At 49.5% G+C, this 17,868-nt stretch overlaps 2 protein-coding genes across 3 annotated transcripts in view; both read right to left on the bottom strand.

The window, feature by feature from the left end:
* The window catches only part of LOC144162671 (cAMP-dependent protein kinase catalytic subunit 1-like), a gene marked incomplete in the record, with an annotated part of 437,842 nt that extends 432,273 nt beyond the window's left edge, over positions 1 to 5,569 (bottom strand). Inside the window, 1 exon segment of the mRNA XM_077693296.1 lies at positions 5,390 to 5,569.
* A 258-nt stretch (positions 5,570 to 5,827) lies between these two features.
* LOC144162672 (L-gulonolactone oxidase-like) overlaps positions 5,828 to 17,868 on the bottom strand; it is a 31,789-nt gene continuing 19,748 nt past the window's right edge. The window contains exons 9-11 of one of the 2 annotated variants that reach the window (XM_077693301.1): positions 17,137 to 17,301; positions 15,364 to 15,454; positions 5,828 to 6,098 (exon numbers count right to left, since the gene is read on the bottom strand). In XM_077693301.1, coding sequence (XP_077549427.1) covers positions 5,967 to 6,098; positions 15,364 to 15,454; positions 17,137 to 17,301 — 388 coding nt within the window. In that variant the 3' untranslated portion in view covers positions 5,828 to 5,966. The remainder of the gene's footprint in view (positions 6,099 to 15,363; positions 15,455 to 17,136; positions 17,302 to 17,868) is intronic. The other variant, XM_077693300.1, reaches the window with a different exon arrangement.

The following is a 17,868-nucleotide window of genomic DNA, read 5'->3' as shown; positions in this document are numbered from 1 at the left end:
GACAGCTGGCATACGGAGGTATAATATGGATAGGATTGAGCATGTTGTCAAGAACGAAGGCAGCCTGAAAGCAGCGAAGAGGCGCGTGGGGCAAAATCAGATGTATGCACTAGGCACGGCAATGTCATCACAAATAGGGATAAAATAGTTATAGATAGCAGAGGAGTTCTATAGATATCTGTTCAGTAGCCGCGACATCCCGGATAACACCTTACGAGGAAGTAGTTCAGAGGAGATAGACATCCCACCAGTAACGACAGAATAAGTAAACAAGGCTTTGAAAGAAATGCAAGGGGACAAAGCACCCGGTGATGATCAGACAACAGCAGACCTCTTGAAGGATGGAGGGCAAATCGTACTAGAAAAACTGGCAAACCTGTATACGCAATGCCTATAATGACCGAGAGTGTACCGGATTCTCGTAAGAACGCGAACATCATCCTAATTCATAAAGAAGGTGGCATGAAGGACTTGAAAAATTACAGGCCGATCAGCTTACTGTCAGTCGTCTACAAGGTACTTACCAAAGTAATCGCTAACCGAATTTCCTCCACCATAAATTTCAGTCAACCTAATGAACAAGCAGGGTTTGTCTACAAGGTACTTATCAAAGTGATCGCTAACAGAATTTCCTCCATCGTAGATTTCAGTCAACCTAATGAACAAGCAGGGTTTCGTAAAGGCTATTCAACAATGGACCATATTCACGCGATCAACCAGGTGATAGCGAAATGCGCGGAGTATACTCAACCCCTATATATAGCCTTCATAGATTATGAGAAAGCATTTGACTCTGTCGAAACCTCAGCAGTCATTCAGGCATTGCGGAATCCGGGTGTAGACGAGCATTACGTAAGAATACTATAGGATATTTACAATGGGTCCACAGCTACCATCATCCTCCATAAGGAGAGCAGTAAAATACATTTAAGGGCGTCAGACAATGAGACACAATCTCCCCAATGTTATTCACAGCATGCTTACACGAAGTATTCATAAAACTGGACTGGGAACACGTGGGAGTAAGAGTTAATGGAGAATACCTAAGTAACCTCAGATTTGCTGATGACGTTGCCTTGCTAAGTAACTCGGGGGACGAATTGCAAAGCATGCTTTCCGCACAAGACGAACAGAGTAGAACCGTGGGCCTGAAAATTAATATGCAGAAAACTGAAGTAATGATCAATAACCTCGGGAGAGCGCAGCGGTTTGAGTTAGGTAGAGAGGCAGTGGAAGTGGTAAGCGAATATATCTACTTGGGCCAAGCAGTGACCCCGGATCCCAACCGTGAGGCAGAGATAATTAGAAGGATAAGAATGGGGTGGAGTGCATACGGCAGACATTCTCAGATAATGAATAGCACCCTACCATTGTCGCTGAAGAAGAAAGTGTATGACAGCTGCATCTTACCGGTATTCACCTACGGGGCAGAAACTTGGAGGCGCACTAAGAGGGTAGAACTTAAATTGAGGACGACTCAGCGAGCAATGGAACGGAAGATGATAGGTGTAACTTTAAGGGTCAAGAAGAGAGCGGAGTGGGTCAGGGAACAAACGCGTGTTAAAGACATATTAGTAGAAATTAAGAAGAAGAAATGGGCGTGGGCAGGGCATGTAATGCGAAGGCAAGATAACCGTTGGTCGAGGGTAACAGAGTGGATCCCTAGAGAAGGCAAGCGTGTCAGGGGGCGGCAGAAAGTTAGATGGGCAGATGAGGTTAAGAAGTTTGCGGGGGTAAATCAGACGCAGTTAGCACAGGACCGGGATAAATGGAGGTCCATGGGAGAGGCCTTTGACCTGCAGTGGGCGTGGATAGGCTGCTGATGATGATAGGAGGGTCGGGTTTAAAATTTGCGCCAACTGAGACCCGGTCTGTACATCGTATATACGATGGAACCAGCCCAGGACGGATGACTGCTTGGGAGAGAGGCCCATGGCTCGTCCCGTGCATCGCAAAACGTGCGGCGGAATTCAGGTGGAAAAGTTTAGTGGTTAGCTATAATAAAGCCCCCACTTTTCACGACAGGAATTAGTTGGCCTCGTCATAAGCGATACTTTGTTTAAAAGAGAGTATCATGTGCTCCCTATATATACACTGCAGCAGGTACAGTTCGAATCAAGCGAAATTTCGAAAGAAAAAAAAAGCGATTTCGTTTTAACGAGGATTTGCTGTACGTGTGAAGAACGCGGCGGAATCCAGCCTTGGAAGACGCGTACACGAGGAGAGAAATTGCAAGAACGCACGCGCTGTAACCAGCGACAGCAATGAGACTTGAAGCGCCAAATGACATTGTGAAAGCCGCCTCGTTCCCAGCTGGTGGCGATCAGGAAGGCACCGTCGAGCACGCACTGACTGCGGTCGCTCCACGCAGCCAAGCGACCGATCAGAGGACACACATTCGGGAGAAGCTTGGAAGCGGGGTTCCATTGAAGCGCACGAAATTTTAAGGCATGGCAGTAAATGTGTAAGCCGGGCGTCTATTGCGTTGTCAAAAAAAAAAAAAAAAAGAGAGAGAGATAGACTTTCTTTTGAACACGTGCTGATTGCGCTTGACGTGAATTGTTGTCTGTATGGATTGTGCCAAGTGCATTGAACGCGCGTTGATATGGTTGTGTAATACTAGAGATTAGATTTTTTTTGTAGTTATGTTAACATGAAGAATGTGTATATAAAAGGTGCAAGGTTCATCGTATTCAATTTAGTTGGAAGTCAGCGCTCGTCCCATCGTCTTTCCGTGTCCGTGTTTTATTTCGCGCTGTAGCATCTTTTACAATGAACTACCAACTCGCCCAACAGTACACTTAAATTTTCTAATCCATGCGAAAGTCACAGCTGGTCCCCTCAGCTCTAACAGGTTCAGGGGCAGAATCGCACGGTAGTTTAGCAGCGAGATTATTTGCTGAACAGGCTTTGCAAACGGAGGAAGCGGCGGCTAATCACGACCTGTTTACATGCGCCGACACACGGGCGTTTCCGTTTTCCGCCTCCGTCAGAAACACGGCCGGGGCCGTCAGCTGCACAACGCCTTTGCCGCTGGGCCGCCGCGGCGGGTCAAAAGTCAACATCCATCCCGCAATAATTAGACCGCCCAGGAACAGATGGGCGGACATTAGAGGCCGGATCGCCACGTGAACAACCGGGGGAATTTGCTGCCGCGAGAATTTTAAAGCACAGGGGTGTGTGGGCACTGCTGGTGATGACATTGACGCCATAAAGATCCTATGCGGAGACATCGGAGTTTCCTTTTATTATTTGATGCGAGAGTTGCATTCACGGCTAAGTCCGCGTGTAAACAACTCTTCGCTATCTCTCACACTCCGGAAATAGCTCAAAAGAGACTGGAGAGGCACAACCATAGAACCCCCCCCCCCCCCCCCCCAAGAAAAAAATATATAAATAGACACCCACGGCTACTTTTTTTTTTTTTCTGAGACTGGGGACCACGAGTTGCGGATCGGACGCTGGGACCAATAAAAACGAACAGCGCACATTTTTTAACGTGATTGTAGACCAACTGACCTAAAAGTTCAACGAAGATTCAGTTGCTTCCAAAGGACGCAATCACGCCGAAGTGCGGGCGGAAGAGGACAAAGACCCGCCCTTCCAAATTTGCTACGTAGAAGCCACGGAAAGCCTTGAGCGAAGCGTAGAGCTCGACCAACACCTTGGTGTTGGCTCGACACGCGCACTGCTACCTCCTCGTTCACTCCCAGGCAGCAGCAGGTCGTAGCACTCCGTCGAATGAGCGTGCGTGTCTGCAACTGCGCGGCCTGGCAACAAACTCTATATTGTGCTACATTGTGCGAAAAAAAAAGAAGAAAAAAGCCGGCGTCGGCGTCTGTAACAGCGAAACGGCTCATTGGGAAGCGTTCCATTGCGCGAACAACTGGGCAGTAGCGAGAGGTCCACGCCAGAAGATCGTAGGTGAAGGGAGCGGAAGAAGGCAGCTGAAGTGGCGAAATTCACCACGGTCGTCAACAGTCCCGTTCGGCAATAACGAGCAGCTATTCGAAAGGGCTGAGGGAGGCACATTGCAAAGCAGATCGTCGAAAACGGAAGGCGGAAGCTCGGCGTCCCACGCATTCAACTGGACATTCACAACCCGTGAGAAGCGCGCACTTTTGTGGCGCCTCGGAGCACCACATCGTGCGGTATGTTTCAAGAGACAAATAGGTTGACAAGTTTTCGCGGGACTGTAGACGATTGCGAGCTATGCTTCTGACCCTACGCAGCCTTGAGCGATGGATACTTGGCCAAGGCCTCGACTCCACCGAAATTCCCCGAATCTGCTTGGAAAGGCCTGCGCCGAAACTCGTTGTGGAAGTGTCGCGCGCGACCAGATCGCTTGAATTCACGCTGAATAGCGATCGTAATCTTCTCCCCAACGCTGATAACCGCAGACAGATCGAACGCCTTTTCAGCGATACGTCCATGCGGAGCGGAAATATATCGGTCATTGCAGAGAACGCGCACTCAGCGCGCCTTGACGGAAGGTCGGCGACGTATCTCCCGCTTCTGAAGTAGATGGCCGCATATACTTCCGACGACATTAGCGACGCGTTGGAACCTCTCCGGGCGCTCTTCCTCGCAGCCAGCGGGATCCGACGGCCAGTTTAGCGAAAGCCAGCTTGGTGAGCACGTGCCTCGCAGGGAGCACTCGTCGAGTGAGGACCGAATAATCCCGCGCGTGGCATACGAGTCTTCTGCGAGACCGTTGGCATTGAAGTCACGCACGCCACGCGCGCTGCGGGATTCCGCAAGAAACGAAGCTGCTTCGCCCTGTACGAAGGGCTCCATAATGCCCGTGACGTCACAAGCATCGCTCGCGTCTACCCTTCCCTCCCTTTTGCTTTCCTCCTCCTCTCCCGACCTCCAAGAACTGTCGCGCCTCGTCGTTCCGTGCGCTTCATCTTCTCTCCGTGGGCTCGACGACGCTGGCACGGCGCACGCTTCCAGGCGTCGGGAGGAAATCAAGGCGCGTCGACGACGAGAAGAAAACGGTCTCCAAACACGGTTATCAGGCGGCGAAAGGTCGGCCGGGTTTTCAGCGGGGTGCGCTCGTTCCGGAGGCCGCGCAGTGTGCGTCTCCTCTTAATCGGGCAATTGGGGCGCGTCGATTGCGCCGCCGGCATCGGCGGCATCAGCGCGCCGAGGGAGAGTTTTCACCGACAACTTCCCCGTCACCCTTACGGAATGTCCCCGCGAGAGAGGCCGTCGCAAACAGAAGAGCAGCGGCAACTCGTTTCGGAATCGGGGACACCAATGTTGACGTCGGATAACCGCTCTCCCCCCCAACCACCGCCGCAAGCAAGCTGCTCGTCGCGGGGTAACCACCGGCTGCGGCCGCCGCGTGCGGCGGAAACGAGTCGCAAGGCGAAATAAAACCCACCTTGTCGGAGTTGCGGGGCCGCCACCCGTCGCTAGCGGGTCCCGGGCTGCGTCGTTTCCGCGACGATAAACACACGGCACAATCGTTCTGGCACACAATGTAGCGATAACACGACGCCAAAAGTAACGGAACACACGCGACGCACAATACGCCAACACCTGAAAGCAGACGAACGGAGCAGACGTCGGCGCCGACGCTGGTCCCCCTCGCGGCGGAAGCGCGAAGCGCGCAGTCAAAGAAACCCGCGCGGCGCGAAGGGGCGCCGGCTAGCGCTGTTGACACAGCTGAGCTGATCCACGCAAGGTCGACGCGGAGGTCGCAGGCGCCGTGAAAGAAGCCGTACAGAGAGAGAGGAGTAGCACGGCTGACGCAGACGTTACAAGACCGCCATTGAGCGGTCGCGAGAGACGAACCAACTTTGGCCTGTTCTTTTGTTCTTCGCTTCTTTATTTGAAAAGAAAATGAAAACCATCTGTGTAGCGGCTTTTACGGGCGCGGCGTTAGCAAGCTACTAAAAAAGCCCATTTCAGTTTGGAATGGTCAAAGATGAACTGCAGTGGGAGCTCGGTGAAGAACTCTACGAGCTCAAAACCCTTTCCATGTATGGGTTCAGGAACATTCCGTTGGGGTCCAGTTTCTCACGGATTGCACACCATTTGGAGAAGTTGGGGTACATCTCTCGAAACTCCTTTCCGGTAGCATCATAGGCCTGGCAAGACACAAGAAGAACGAAAAATAAAACAAGAAAATCAGTAAAGGGAGTCATCTTATACACAACACATCCTGTACTTAACCATTTTAGCTCATGCACTGTTACATACGAAATCAATGGAGCAAGTTTAAGCATTTGCCTTGCAGCCCATACATAAGGCACTGCCATACAAGAGTGCTTGAACTTCATCCGAAAATTAAACAATAAAAAAAGGCACCAAGGTCGCAATGATCACATTGCCAGCATATGTTGTGCTGCAATAATGTTTTGAAAAATGTTTTTTTTTTCTTTTCTTTTGCCTGCTTTGATTCCTATGCTATTAACAGCCTAATCCCTTCCCAAAACTATATACTTACCACAATAACCAAACTGTTCCCAGATTACAGCAATTAAAAAAAAAAAAAACTTGGCACCCAAAAGTAACTACAAATATGATGTAGAAGAAATTTAGGCCAACTCAGATAAGAGATCTATTGCGAGCAGTATGTCTTTTTTTGCCCTTTTGAAAGGCCTTTCAGCAGCTTTTGGGCCTTTCGGTGTCTGCTAGAAGACACACGAAACATGAGACAGCCCTCCCCGCTGCCCCCCCCCCCCCCCCCCCCCCCCCCCCCCCCCCCCCCCCGCTGTGTTGTGCCACAGTGCAATACCGGATACCTTGCTACATAATATACACTGACGCCCCAGACAGGCTGCAGTGTAAATACGAGATTAATAAGCAAATGCTACTTTGCACTAAGAGTATATGCACATCTGGCCGAATGGCGCTGCATGTGCAGATGCTATTCTTGTTTTGCGACACTACACTGCTGCTCAAACAAGGAATTAGTGGTTAGTGTGGCTGATTCCTAATTGTGCACCTGCAGCATCACTATACGCGAGGTGCTAAAAGCCCCGTGATGCGTTTCGACGCAGCCGAAACTGGGCAGCCAGCACACAGACCGGACACAGTGGGGTCGCTGATTGGACCTGGTAAAACCCAAAAGGGTGTTCAAGCACATGATAATCCAATGCTGTGTAACAGCACAGCCTTTGGCTTTGTTCTAGCTACGGGCGATGAAAGTGAATAGAACTGGACAATTGGAGGAGCTCACATGCACCTTCTGAAAATCCAGTGGGTGTAAATCCCTTGTAACTCTTCCAAGTTACACCCACTAGCCATGTGGCCTACTAGCTCATTTCCTGCACTAGAACATGTGACGTTATATGCACAGCCATGCGACTGGCTGAGGCCAGCAAAAGCAAACGCCAATGAGGCAGGGCTTACACGCTTGCCGAATGAGCTATTTGCGCCTAAATGTAATGCATATTCATCTTACAGCAGTAAGAATGGCGGGGTAAACAATGAAAGTTATGAAAATACACGTAAACACAGATGTACCGATGCGCCCGGTTGTTGGTACTGGGCGGGCTAAGCTCGTTCTAGCTGCACAGCAACGTTGTCTTACGTGACCCTGTTTGTTGAGCATACCCCATGTTTCATGAAATGATTACTTTTTACCGTAACAAAAACAAGACAAGGCAAATAGTAAAAAACAAAGCAACGGCGGACAACGGTCCACGGATGACTATGGCAGCACCATCTGGAAGAACTGACGTTAGGCAAGGCTGTAGAGCGTAATGACGCACTGGAAGCTCGTTTGAATACCCGCCCTCATGACTTCATGACGTCACAAAAACATACGATTTGGCAGGAGAATCAAAATTTTAACCTAAATTGATTATTTTTTAAGTGAATATGGCATCGTTTGCTACCAAACCAGTGCTGGAGCACTGTAAAACACAAAATCTTTCGGATAAAACAAACTTTTATTTTGTCCGCATGACCCCCTTAAAGATCCCCATGTGGTCAAAATTAATCCGGAGCCCTCCACTATGTTGTGCCTCATAGCCGTGGTATTGTTTTGGCACATTAAACCCAACAATCAGTCACACATTAGCAGCAGCTTCCTGAATCTTGCGGTGCAGAAGCATACATAGTACTTTCTTTTGAGAAAAACACCCCTAAAAATTCCCTTGGGTCACAAAAAGCCCCAAAAGGATTTAATTAATAGTGTTTCACCAACAAACATCTCCGTGTCATCCGGTGTACCCGAAGGGTCGGTCCTCAGACCACTTTTATTTTAGATTTGTATTGTCACTAAGCCAAAGACGACACAGTTGTCTTGAAGGAAAACCCGTTTATTGGAGCAAACTTGTGCTCCCCTAACAACTCAAAGAATACACAGGTAACGAAGCAGCCGCCAAAAAAGCGACTTGTGCAGGTGTGTGTCGGCGAGTCGAATGCCGCGGCGTCTGCTCTGCGAGAATTTATCTTTGGGTGCGAGTGTTTCTCGAACCGCCTATTTCATCCAGAACTCTGTAGATCAAAGAAGATATTTCTAGACTGTTGACCCTAGTTTGAAATGCTCTCCTTATCAAAAGAGATAACACGTGCGGCATAAAAATAAAGAATGGAACACGGGCTTCACTTGGCACACAGATAACACAGATAACAGCCCCGCGCAGCTGGTCGGCAAAAACAAAACAAACCCAATGCATGGTTCGCGGCATTACCCCCCTCTAAGAGTGCATCGACCCGATGTTAAAATAAAAGACAGTCCGAACAAACAACAAAAACGTCTGTCATCTTGTGTAGTAAGGTTTCAGGCGAACCACGTCGACGACTTCGGGCCGTGTGCGTCGTCGTGATGTTCTGGAAAAACCATCTGGGATCACCTCGTAGGTAAGTTGGCCGACACGTCGTAGAATTTCGTAGGATCCGGAATACCGTCGCAGAAGCTTCTCACTAAGTCTGTGTCGTCAGATGGGAGTCCAAACCCACACACGATTTCTTGGGTGGTACTCGGCGTCTTGGCGTCGGAGTTTGTTGCAGGGCCCGGCATCCACCAGCTGCTGGTCCATTGTACGAACTCGAGCGAGCTGGCGGGCCTCCTCCACACGCTGAAGGTATCCTTGGACGTCGGGGTTGAGGTCGTCGTCTTCTACATGCGGAAGCATGGCGTCAAGCATCGTAGTCGGCCGTCTTTCGTAGACAAGCTCGAACGGTGTCATCTGCGTAGTTTCCTGGATAGCCGTGTTGTACGCAAATGTAACATACGGGAGCACTTTGTCCCAAGTCTTATGTTCAACGTCGACATACATAGACAGCATATCTGCGATTGTCTTGTTCAGACGTTTCGTTAGTCCGTTCGTTTGGGGGTGGCACGCCGCCGTTCTTCGGTGATCCGTGTTGCTGTAGCGTAACATTCCTTGCATCAGCTCCGCAGTAAAGGCTGCAGTAAAGGCCGCTTAACCTCAAGTACAGTATATGCAGACGATAGTGTTTTCTACAGAGAGATCCGAGACGATTCTGAAAGGCTGACATTACAAATTGACCTAGATAAAATCTGTTTTTGGTGCAGTGCAGTTTGGCAGCAATGCAGTTTGGCAGCAATGCAGTTTGGCAGCAATGGCCCACTGCTTGGGCCATTGCAGAGTGGTTACAGGTTCAGCACACTTTCAAGTTTTCGTTCATTCCTTGACGTTTTGATAAAAAGACAGCCATATCGACTAAATTTCACGGTGTACAGGAAACCCACTCATACCGGCCGCTACCTACAATTCGATTCCTACCACCCAAATGCCCAGAAATCTTCCATAGTCTCAGTTCTCTTCCTTTGAGGTAGAACTGTATGTTCTACAGAAGATGACCGAAAGAAAGAAGAAAAAGCCGTAATCGCTGACCCGGGACAAAAAAAAAAAAAAAGAACGAAACACGAGCAACTTTATACAGCACGTCAAACACCATCTCCTCTGATCGGACTGCAACCAAGAAAATTACCTTCTATTGACACCGCTAGTCAACAACCGCTTTCCTGCCTTCTCCCCCTTCTCCCCCTTGCAGCGCTCGAGCAACTGAGGCTCGGAGAGCCTCTGGAAAACTGGCAACACGTGGCAGCAGCCACGTGTGGCTTCAGCTTGTACTTGTGAGCAGGATACGGTTCATCCTTTGCTGCTTCTGCTGCTCAATGCCTGCACCAACTTGCCAACCCCGCAGGAGGTGACATGGTGAAAAGTGGCCATGACTGCCCTCTGCATGTCTTGCACATTGTCGCTCCCTCTCAGGGCTCGCCGGTCAGTCTTTTGATGAGGTCTTGCATCAGGCCCCCTCGTCCACCCAGTCTCGGTCACAGAACACAGGCTCGTCCCCATCCTTTTTTTTCATGTGGTTCACGAACTGGATGAACCCGTAGGTTCCGTCTTCACACGGCACCAGGTATGTCCGGCAACGAAGACCGTGTTTGTCCAGGGAACAATGGAAGAGCACAAGTGCGGCCTCCATCTCCGTCTGGCCACATTTCCCCTCCGTGTTTTTCTGCCTCCCCTTCTCGTGGTCGCTGTCACCTGGCCTTGGCCCCAACGTGCCAAAGCCACACAGTTCGAGAGGACCAAAAAGTCCCGCACTGGGCCACTGTAAAATTCGATCCCAGCCCCTACACCAGTGTGGCTACTGTGTCATCCAAGTACCATCATAAACCACCGTGATACTCTTCGTCAGTGTACACGCCTTTCACAGCGGCAGGAGCATCAGCACACACGACAGTGGCAGATTTGCTTGCTACAGGCCGGAATTTAACTTTCAGGTGCCCCTGAAACGTCTTCTGATGGAGGCGCCTGTAGGGCACATTCACCTGTCAGGGCAGTAGCACCTTTCCCAATGCTCTTTACTGCCTGAACGGACCTCAAGTCGAGCTCAAAAACCTGGCTTCCTTCCTCTCTCGGCGGCGACCACTGAGCTCCTGAGGCACCCCATGCGGAACAACGTAAAGCCACCTTCACGGCAAGGCCAAGCCTGGTTTCCGGCACTACCGCTACTGCCGGCTGAAAGCACTGATGGCACAGCTGTGTGCCAAGCAGCGCTGAAGCTTGCACCAGCAGAAGCTCGCCCGAGCCCGCCACTGCCAAGCTCCCTCCGCCAGCCCACACTTGCGTTCGGTGGCCGGCACAGAACCAAGCGACTCTTGTGAACAGTGGCGGCAGTCACATTCAACTCTTGCGACGAGATGAAGTCGGGTTCAAGATGCGCTTGAATGGTGCGACCATTGCTGGTGCACAGCTCATCTTCACAGCCGGCAAACGTATGCGCTTGAACCACAGTTTCGCCGTTCATCTCGGTGACGGCTGCGGCGGAATCGGTGTGCGTCGCGGCACATTCACGGGATGTCGAAAGCAGGGTGTGTACCAAGTTGACATTTTTGAATTCCCCGAGTTTTCCAGGTTTTGCCCGAGTCCTTTTATAAATTCCCTGAGTGACACAGAAGACTATTTTACGTCAACAAGTGCTGACACCACTTCCCCAGTTGCTGTCACCCTCTAAAAAGCACCTTATAAAATATGACATCATAAAGTATGAATGTTAACCAGTAACTTTTATCTCATTCAAAAAGAAAACATCACAGAGTGGTAGTAAAATTCACAGTGAATGAAATATAAAAAGAAAAGGTAAAACCCTACTGCCATGTTCTCAGCTCACACTCAATGCCTAAGTGCTGTATTTCACAGCTTCAGAGAGTTTATTTTGGTGTGGATGAGGTCTGCATCTTAAAGGAGCCATGAAGAGAAAACACAAGTTTGGTTCATTCAAAAGATTGTGTCGTTAGAATCATACTGACACCACTTTTAACGTAAACTTCGCTCAAATAAGCTACATAATTAGGAAAAACGGGAATGGTCATGCGACCCACCAGCTCATTTCCCGCAACAGAACCTGTGGTGTCACATGGGCTAAGCTCTGCGATTGGCGGAGGCTGGCAGAAGCAGACGCAAATTAGGTAGAGCTTACAAACTAGACGAACGAGCGATTTGCGCTTAAATTTAGGGCACATTCTTTACAAAGCAATAAGAATGATGGGACAAACAGTGGAAGTTACGAAAGCACATGTAAACATAGAAGCACTGATGCGTTCTGCTGTTCGTACTGCGCACAGCATGCTTTGGTTTAGCTGCACAGCACTACGGGGCTTGGGGTTGTCTCAGACGACACTGGCCGATTGACGCAAGCAACGGTGTCTTACATGACCCCATTTGTCGAGCGAGCACTGTTTCAGGGAACGAATATTTTCTCCCAGAACAAAAACAAGCCAGGTTTAAATGCGGGCAAAAACAAACCAAACGCTTGCCACGGTATGGTGGCGCCATCTAGGTTACGGAACGTAAAGAAACGCGGGAACAAACCAACACCGCTGTACAGGGTGGAGACAACCTTTGAACGGTCCCGTGCCGCCGCAATTGGGCCAACGGGCTCAACGCGTTATTCTTTTCGTTTCCCACGAGACCTAGCAACGCGAAACAGACAATATGATTCAAACTTCTTCAGTAAACCGCGTTGCGGCGATAATTTTAGCGCGGTTTTGACACAATGACTTGCTTCGGCGGCGAGCGAGCAACCGAACATGGCGGCGCCAGCGTTACGTGTCTCTACCCTGTACGGCGGATGCGTGAATGAAGGTACTCTAGGCTGCAGAGCGGTCGGTTCCCGTGATGTCACTTGGGACCACGAAAACGCACGATTGAGTGGGAAAATCAAAATTTTAACCTAAATTGTTTAATTTCTCAGTGAATAAAGCACCGTTTGTATCCGGACAAGCGCTGGGGGCACTATAAAACACGAAATCTTTCGAATAAAACCAACTTGCATTTTCTCTTCATGGCTCCTTTCAACACCGTCAAGTTAGGTGTCCTTATATGCCGTCATACTTCTAGCATCAAAGCGCGGCGCAGGATGAGCGGGAAGAGTTTATTTGGGGTTCATATTGGAAATCAGAAACACCTCAACTACACCCCATTATGGTGACTCCACTTAAAGGGACACTGAAGTGATTTGTAAACATTGCAGGATTACTAGTGCAAATTGTACTCCGGAGTCCATAGGGCATGTTTCGACCATTCTGAGCGTGTTTACGCAAATTTATTTAGTAGAAAAATCAATTCGAAAATGCTGTCCTCCTCTCTGCATCCTCGCCCATTTTCTGTAGCATTTTCGTGTGACGTCAGGACGAGATGACTTGGCTTGACTCAAGCTACTGCATGGCTCGCCGACCTTCTGACTGAGTCAGTCGGCCAAGCGTTTAATCCGTCGGCCGCCGACGGTTCATCGAAATTCATTCGCTCAGTTGAAACGAAGCCACGACACATTTGTGAATGGAAGAATATGCCCTGCTATACTTTGTTAGTTTGTACACTGTATCTAGCTCCAAGTCAAGGTCGCTCCACACAAGCGCACATGCGACGCTTCGCTGACTGGTACGCTATAGTAGAAGATATAAGGCCATTTGAAGGTGGGAGAACACTCAGCGAAGTCAATATAGGTACCAAGGAAATAAAATCAACTGAAACTTTTACCGTACAGTGTAAAACTAGCAAGCAGGAAGTCCTTATTTGCACTGGGAGAATAAGCACAGCGGTCAGCAGCATGACAGCACATCTGCGAACGCTTTTCTGTCTAAGAAATGCAATTGCTAGACGTGAGATATTGCGGAAATTTGGGGGACGCTTACTGCACAACCGCTATACAACAAACAGTCACCTAAACTGTTTGAAACGCTAAAACTAAATAAAAGTGTAAACTGGTTATACATTATACATTATATACCTTATATTTCCAACGCTGCCTGCGCTGCCTCGTGGCCGAGTGGTCTGGAGCGCTAGGTATGTTATTCTGCCAGTCACAAGTTTAAATCCCCGAGGGTGCATTTTTTTTTTTTTGTAAGTTGACTTTACAGTTTTGGCCGATGTTTTCTATACTGAATTCACCATTTTCGGGCCGTATTGTTCACTGCTCCATGAGCTAGTTCAAAGAAAGCGCACAGGCTGAGACTGACGCACAAGCGAGTTCTCATTGGCATGCTGTTGCCACAAGCACCGACTACTTGCGGGCAGTGGGCACAGGCCAGAATCAACAGACCCTTGGCCTAGTGCGAACACGCTTTTTACGATAAAGGCATGAGTGAAGTAAGCTCCGAATATGGGGAAAAAGCGCATGGCATTTGAGCGTCTGCAGTGACACGGAGGGCGTTCATCCACTGCGTAGGCCTCGGCTAGTGACTGCTACGATTCCAAGCCGTGCTGGGAGGCTTATCTTAGGCATTTTACAGCCGACAACACGGCAGAAGCGCAGTACGACGATTACTGAGATATCGAGAATGCCCATCCGACGATGCCGTCGGATGTCAAGCATGTTGTTTTACAGAACTGAAACCAAACCTTGTTTGAATGCTAACCTTGGACAACGTCCAATCAAGGTGCATCTCCTCCCGTCGTCACAGCCTTTAGTTGGTGCGGCCGCCGCAGACCACACATGGTAGTTTTTCTAATTTCGCGCTTTATAAAATAATTACCAACTTATCAACCAGATAAACGATGAAGAGTGTGGTAATTTGAGCCAGTATTCTCAGCGCAAGCAAAACCGGGAGCTCGACAAATTCACTTCAGTGTCCGTTTAAAGTTCTTTTGGTGCACAGTGGAAGCTACGGAGCCGAAACATGCTCTGTCTTTTTACGCACCAGAATATAGTGCCGGCTTGCAGTTAAAAGTAACTCTTAAAACAGGGTACAATGTCTATATTCGACACTTATTTCAACACAGCTGCAAATGTTTAAAGTTAAAAATTAAGAGAAATGTGCTTGTTTTTTATGCCAGATTCACAACTCAAAGATTCGCAACGTGCGTCAACGAACCAGGAACCGCAGTAGATGGTGCCAGGTGTTCCAGCATAGGATTGAAAGCTACTACTGCCCCTGCCCCTGTAGACTCCCTTGCATTGGCACAACAATCTATCGTGCCATGCAACGTTTTCTTCTGCAACAGGTAGCCTCATGCTCGGCCCCCTTTTTTTGTTTCTCAACCGCTTTGCTGCTTTTCCCCTATCGCCTTAGTCCTTTTTTCTTCTTGCATCCGGGCTATGGGGAATGCTGCAGTGGAGTTTCGACCACACGGGTGTCCTCGCTTTTCACAAGGGCTTAGCCGCTTAGCAACTGCGTTGAGTGACGCAGAAAGTTACATTCGTGGTCGCACTATTTGCACACTCATTTCGCCCAGAGCAAGGCGCATTCTGTGATAAACGCCGACAGAACTTCGCCCCATACCACCCCACTTGGATCGAGCACTCGGCCCAACTGAGTGAATTCTCGCAATGTAGGCGCCCTCCAGGCACAGGCCAGTAACGGGAGGGCTGAACTTCACCCTTGCGTGCACACAGGGCTCCCGAGTGGATGCTGCCGCTCACCTTCGCCCAGTGGGGCCGTCCACCGAGACTCCTCACGATGCTCTCGTAAGCCGCCCAGTAGCGCTCGTACGCCACTTTCTTCCCGTACGGCCTGCCAACGGGAAACAACACAACGCCAACGTGAGGGGCAATCTCGCCGCTTCGTGCGAGTGCAACACTGCCACAAAAATAGAACCACATGTAAGAAAAGTGGGCCCGGTGAAGGGCAGAATGGGAAAGGTGCGAGCCGGGTCAGCTGCCTCAGAAAAAATGCACTAAGGTGCTGAATCAAGCCAGTTGCTTAACAGGGAAGGGTGTTAACAAGCTGTGGGCACGACTGATTGTGGGGGGGGGGGAGGGGGGGACCATACTCTGGCTGCAAGGATACTGCCTGCGCTGTGTTGCTGTTGCCAGAGCAATGGACGGGGCATGTGGGCACTAATTTCGACCTCAACCCATCAACAGAGCAGGCCAGGGAAAAGCAGAGGATGACAGAGAATACCAATTCGGTTGTCTTTTAACAAGTATTACAAAAGGCAAAAGGAGCAACTGGTTCTGATCAACAGTGACTATAAAAGTTCCCTCAGCTTTCTCACAATTCTCAAACTTACTAAACTAACTAGTTTAAATTGGTATAAATGAGAATCACTAAGCTCACATGCCGAATTGTTTCGGTGTCTGCGCTTGTGTCGCGCGGGGGTGTAGCCCCAAGCTAGCACGTCAGGATGACTAGGTTCCGCTGTCTCACCCTTCGAAACATGCTCCTCTCTGTTTTCGCTCACTTCCAACTCACAGCCGGGCTACAGTGGTAGCGGCATCCGCCGCTCTAATCCGGCCGTGGCCGATGCTCCTGCGTTTGGGACTCCCCGAATCCCAGGTAACGGCTGGCAGAATCTCGGGTTTCGCTCTTTGTAGAGCCACTTGTGGGTGTCGTTAAAAGCTTTGTTTTCCAACCACCTTCACAGCGTGGATTGGAGCCAATCTTTTCTTGTTTCCCTTCCTGTCTTTGCTTACATTCTTTTCCCATCTGGTTTTCCTTTACTGGCAGCAACTAGTTCTGCTGTAAAAGGGTGGTGATCCCCATGCCGACCAAGTGGTGCCTGCGAACACCAGCCACGGTCGGGCGATGGTCGGTCGTTCGCTGTACCTGATTTGCACCCTCGCGCCAGTTCGTTATATCTGAAAGAAAATGCCACTGCCTCAATGCATGCCATGATGGTCGTGCCGTTTTTTTTTTGTTGCAACTGCGGCCGTTATAAGTGGGCTCAAATGTAGTTCCATCGCTGGTATGGAGCGGCACTGTGCGACTTCCTCGTCACAGCAGATACGCCTTGCATTGCTGCTTTGCTTTTGTGGCTTTCTCTTTAAAGCGGCTATCGAATGCGTTCATTGCCACAACTGAAGGAAAGCCAGCCAATAACTGGAACACCGCTGTAATGACGCAATTCCAGCGGCCGAAGAACTCACAAGACCGGGAAAGAGAGAAAAATCTTTTTAACAACTTTCTAAGTTACCTGATTGGCATAGGGTAGCAATTTTTGGCTGAGGTACTTTGTGATCCCTTATTGTAGGTACTGAGTGTGTTGGTTGAGTACGTTCTGCCAGCATTTAAGATTTTGAAAAAGAGTCGGAAAAAGTGTTGCAGGGTCCCTTTAATATTGTGAGCCTGCAGGGCAGTCTTGGCTTGGATTCATGTTGTCAAGCGTTCAGAAGCACTCTGAGCAGACCCCGGTAAGTACGTGGGCTGTCTCAGAGGCTGCTCCGTGCAATTCTTGTCATTACCAACTTCCTCACCTGTACATGATGACGTTGATGTAGCAACTGTCACGACCAAAGGCGGGGCTCAGGTAGATGTCGTCTGCTCGAACGAAGCGTATCTCCACGGGAATGTGTACATAGACGCCGGGTGTGGTGTCAATCCACTCCTTCAGCTTCCACAGTGCCACGGCAGTGTTTTCCCTGGGACATTTACAAGGCACCAAAGAGAAACAACATAACTACGGCCCCAACTCATGTCGCTATTGTGCTTCAGAAAAGCAGCGCATTACGGCGCTGAATGATGAAAATGTTAGTGCAATTACACTGGCAACAAATTTCATTCTCTTCTTTCGCCATGTCTATTTCATTCTAGGTCCACGATCCACGTTTTCTGCACTGACTCAACACCCGTGTTGCGACGTCCTCTTCCTCTTCTTCGCTGTCCTTCTGCCCTCATCCTTTTTGTGCTAGCTCCCTTGTCCCTGCAGCCCCTTTCTTTTGGTTCAATGTCCTTGCTTCCTTATAACCAACCACACTATTGACACAGCTTGGGTGGAGAACAAGTTGACACTTTTAGATGCCAGTGCCAAAGTCAATCACCCAATATGAGGCAAAACCTGGAAAGCCAAAGTCGGAAAGATGAGAGGGAGGCCGCATCCCTCACTTCAGAGGTATTCGTTTCGGGTCAATGCTGTGCCGAAACCGCGAGCCCCGACTTGTACGCTCAGACCATGCAAAGCGACGGTGCACTTCCGTGGTGCACTTCCG

This window comes from Haemaphysalis longicornis, unplaced genomic scaffold (genome assembly GCF_048455015.1).
Source record: "Haemaphysalis longicornis isolate Haplotype H1 unplaced genomic scaffold, Haemaphysalis longicornis Haplotype H1 scaffold_12, whole genome shotgun sequence".
Classification (NCBI taxonomy): Eukaryota; Metazoa; Arthropoda; class Arachnida; order Ixodida; family Ixodidae; genus Haemaphysalis; species Haemaphysalis longicornis.
The sequence above is the reverse complement of the archived record's forward strand: the minus strand, read 5'-3'. Positions and strand labels throughout refer to the sequence as shown.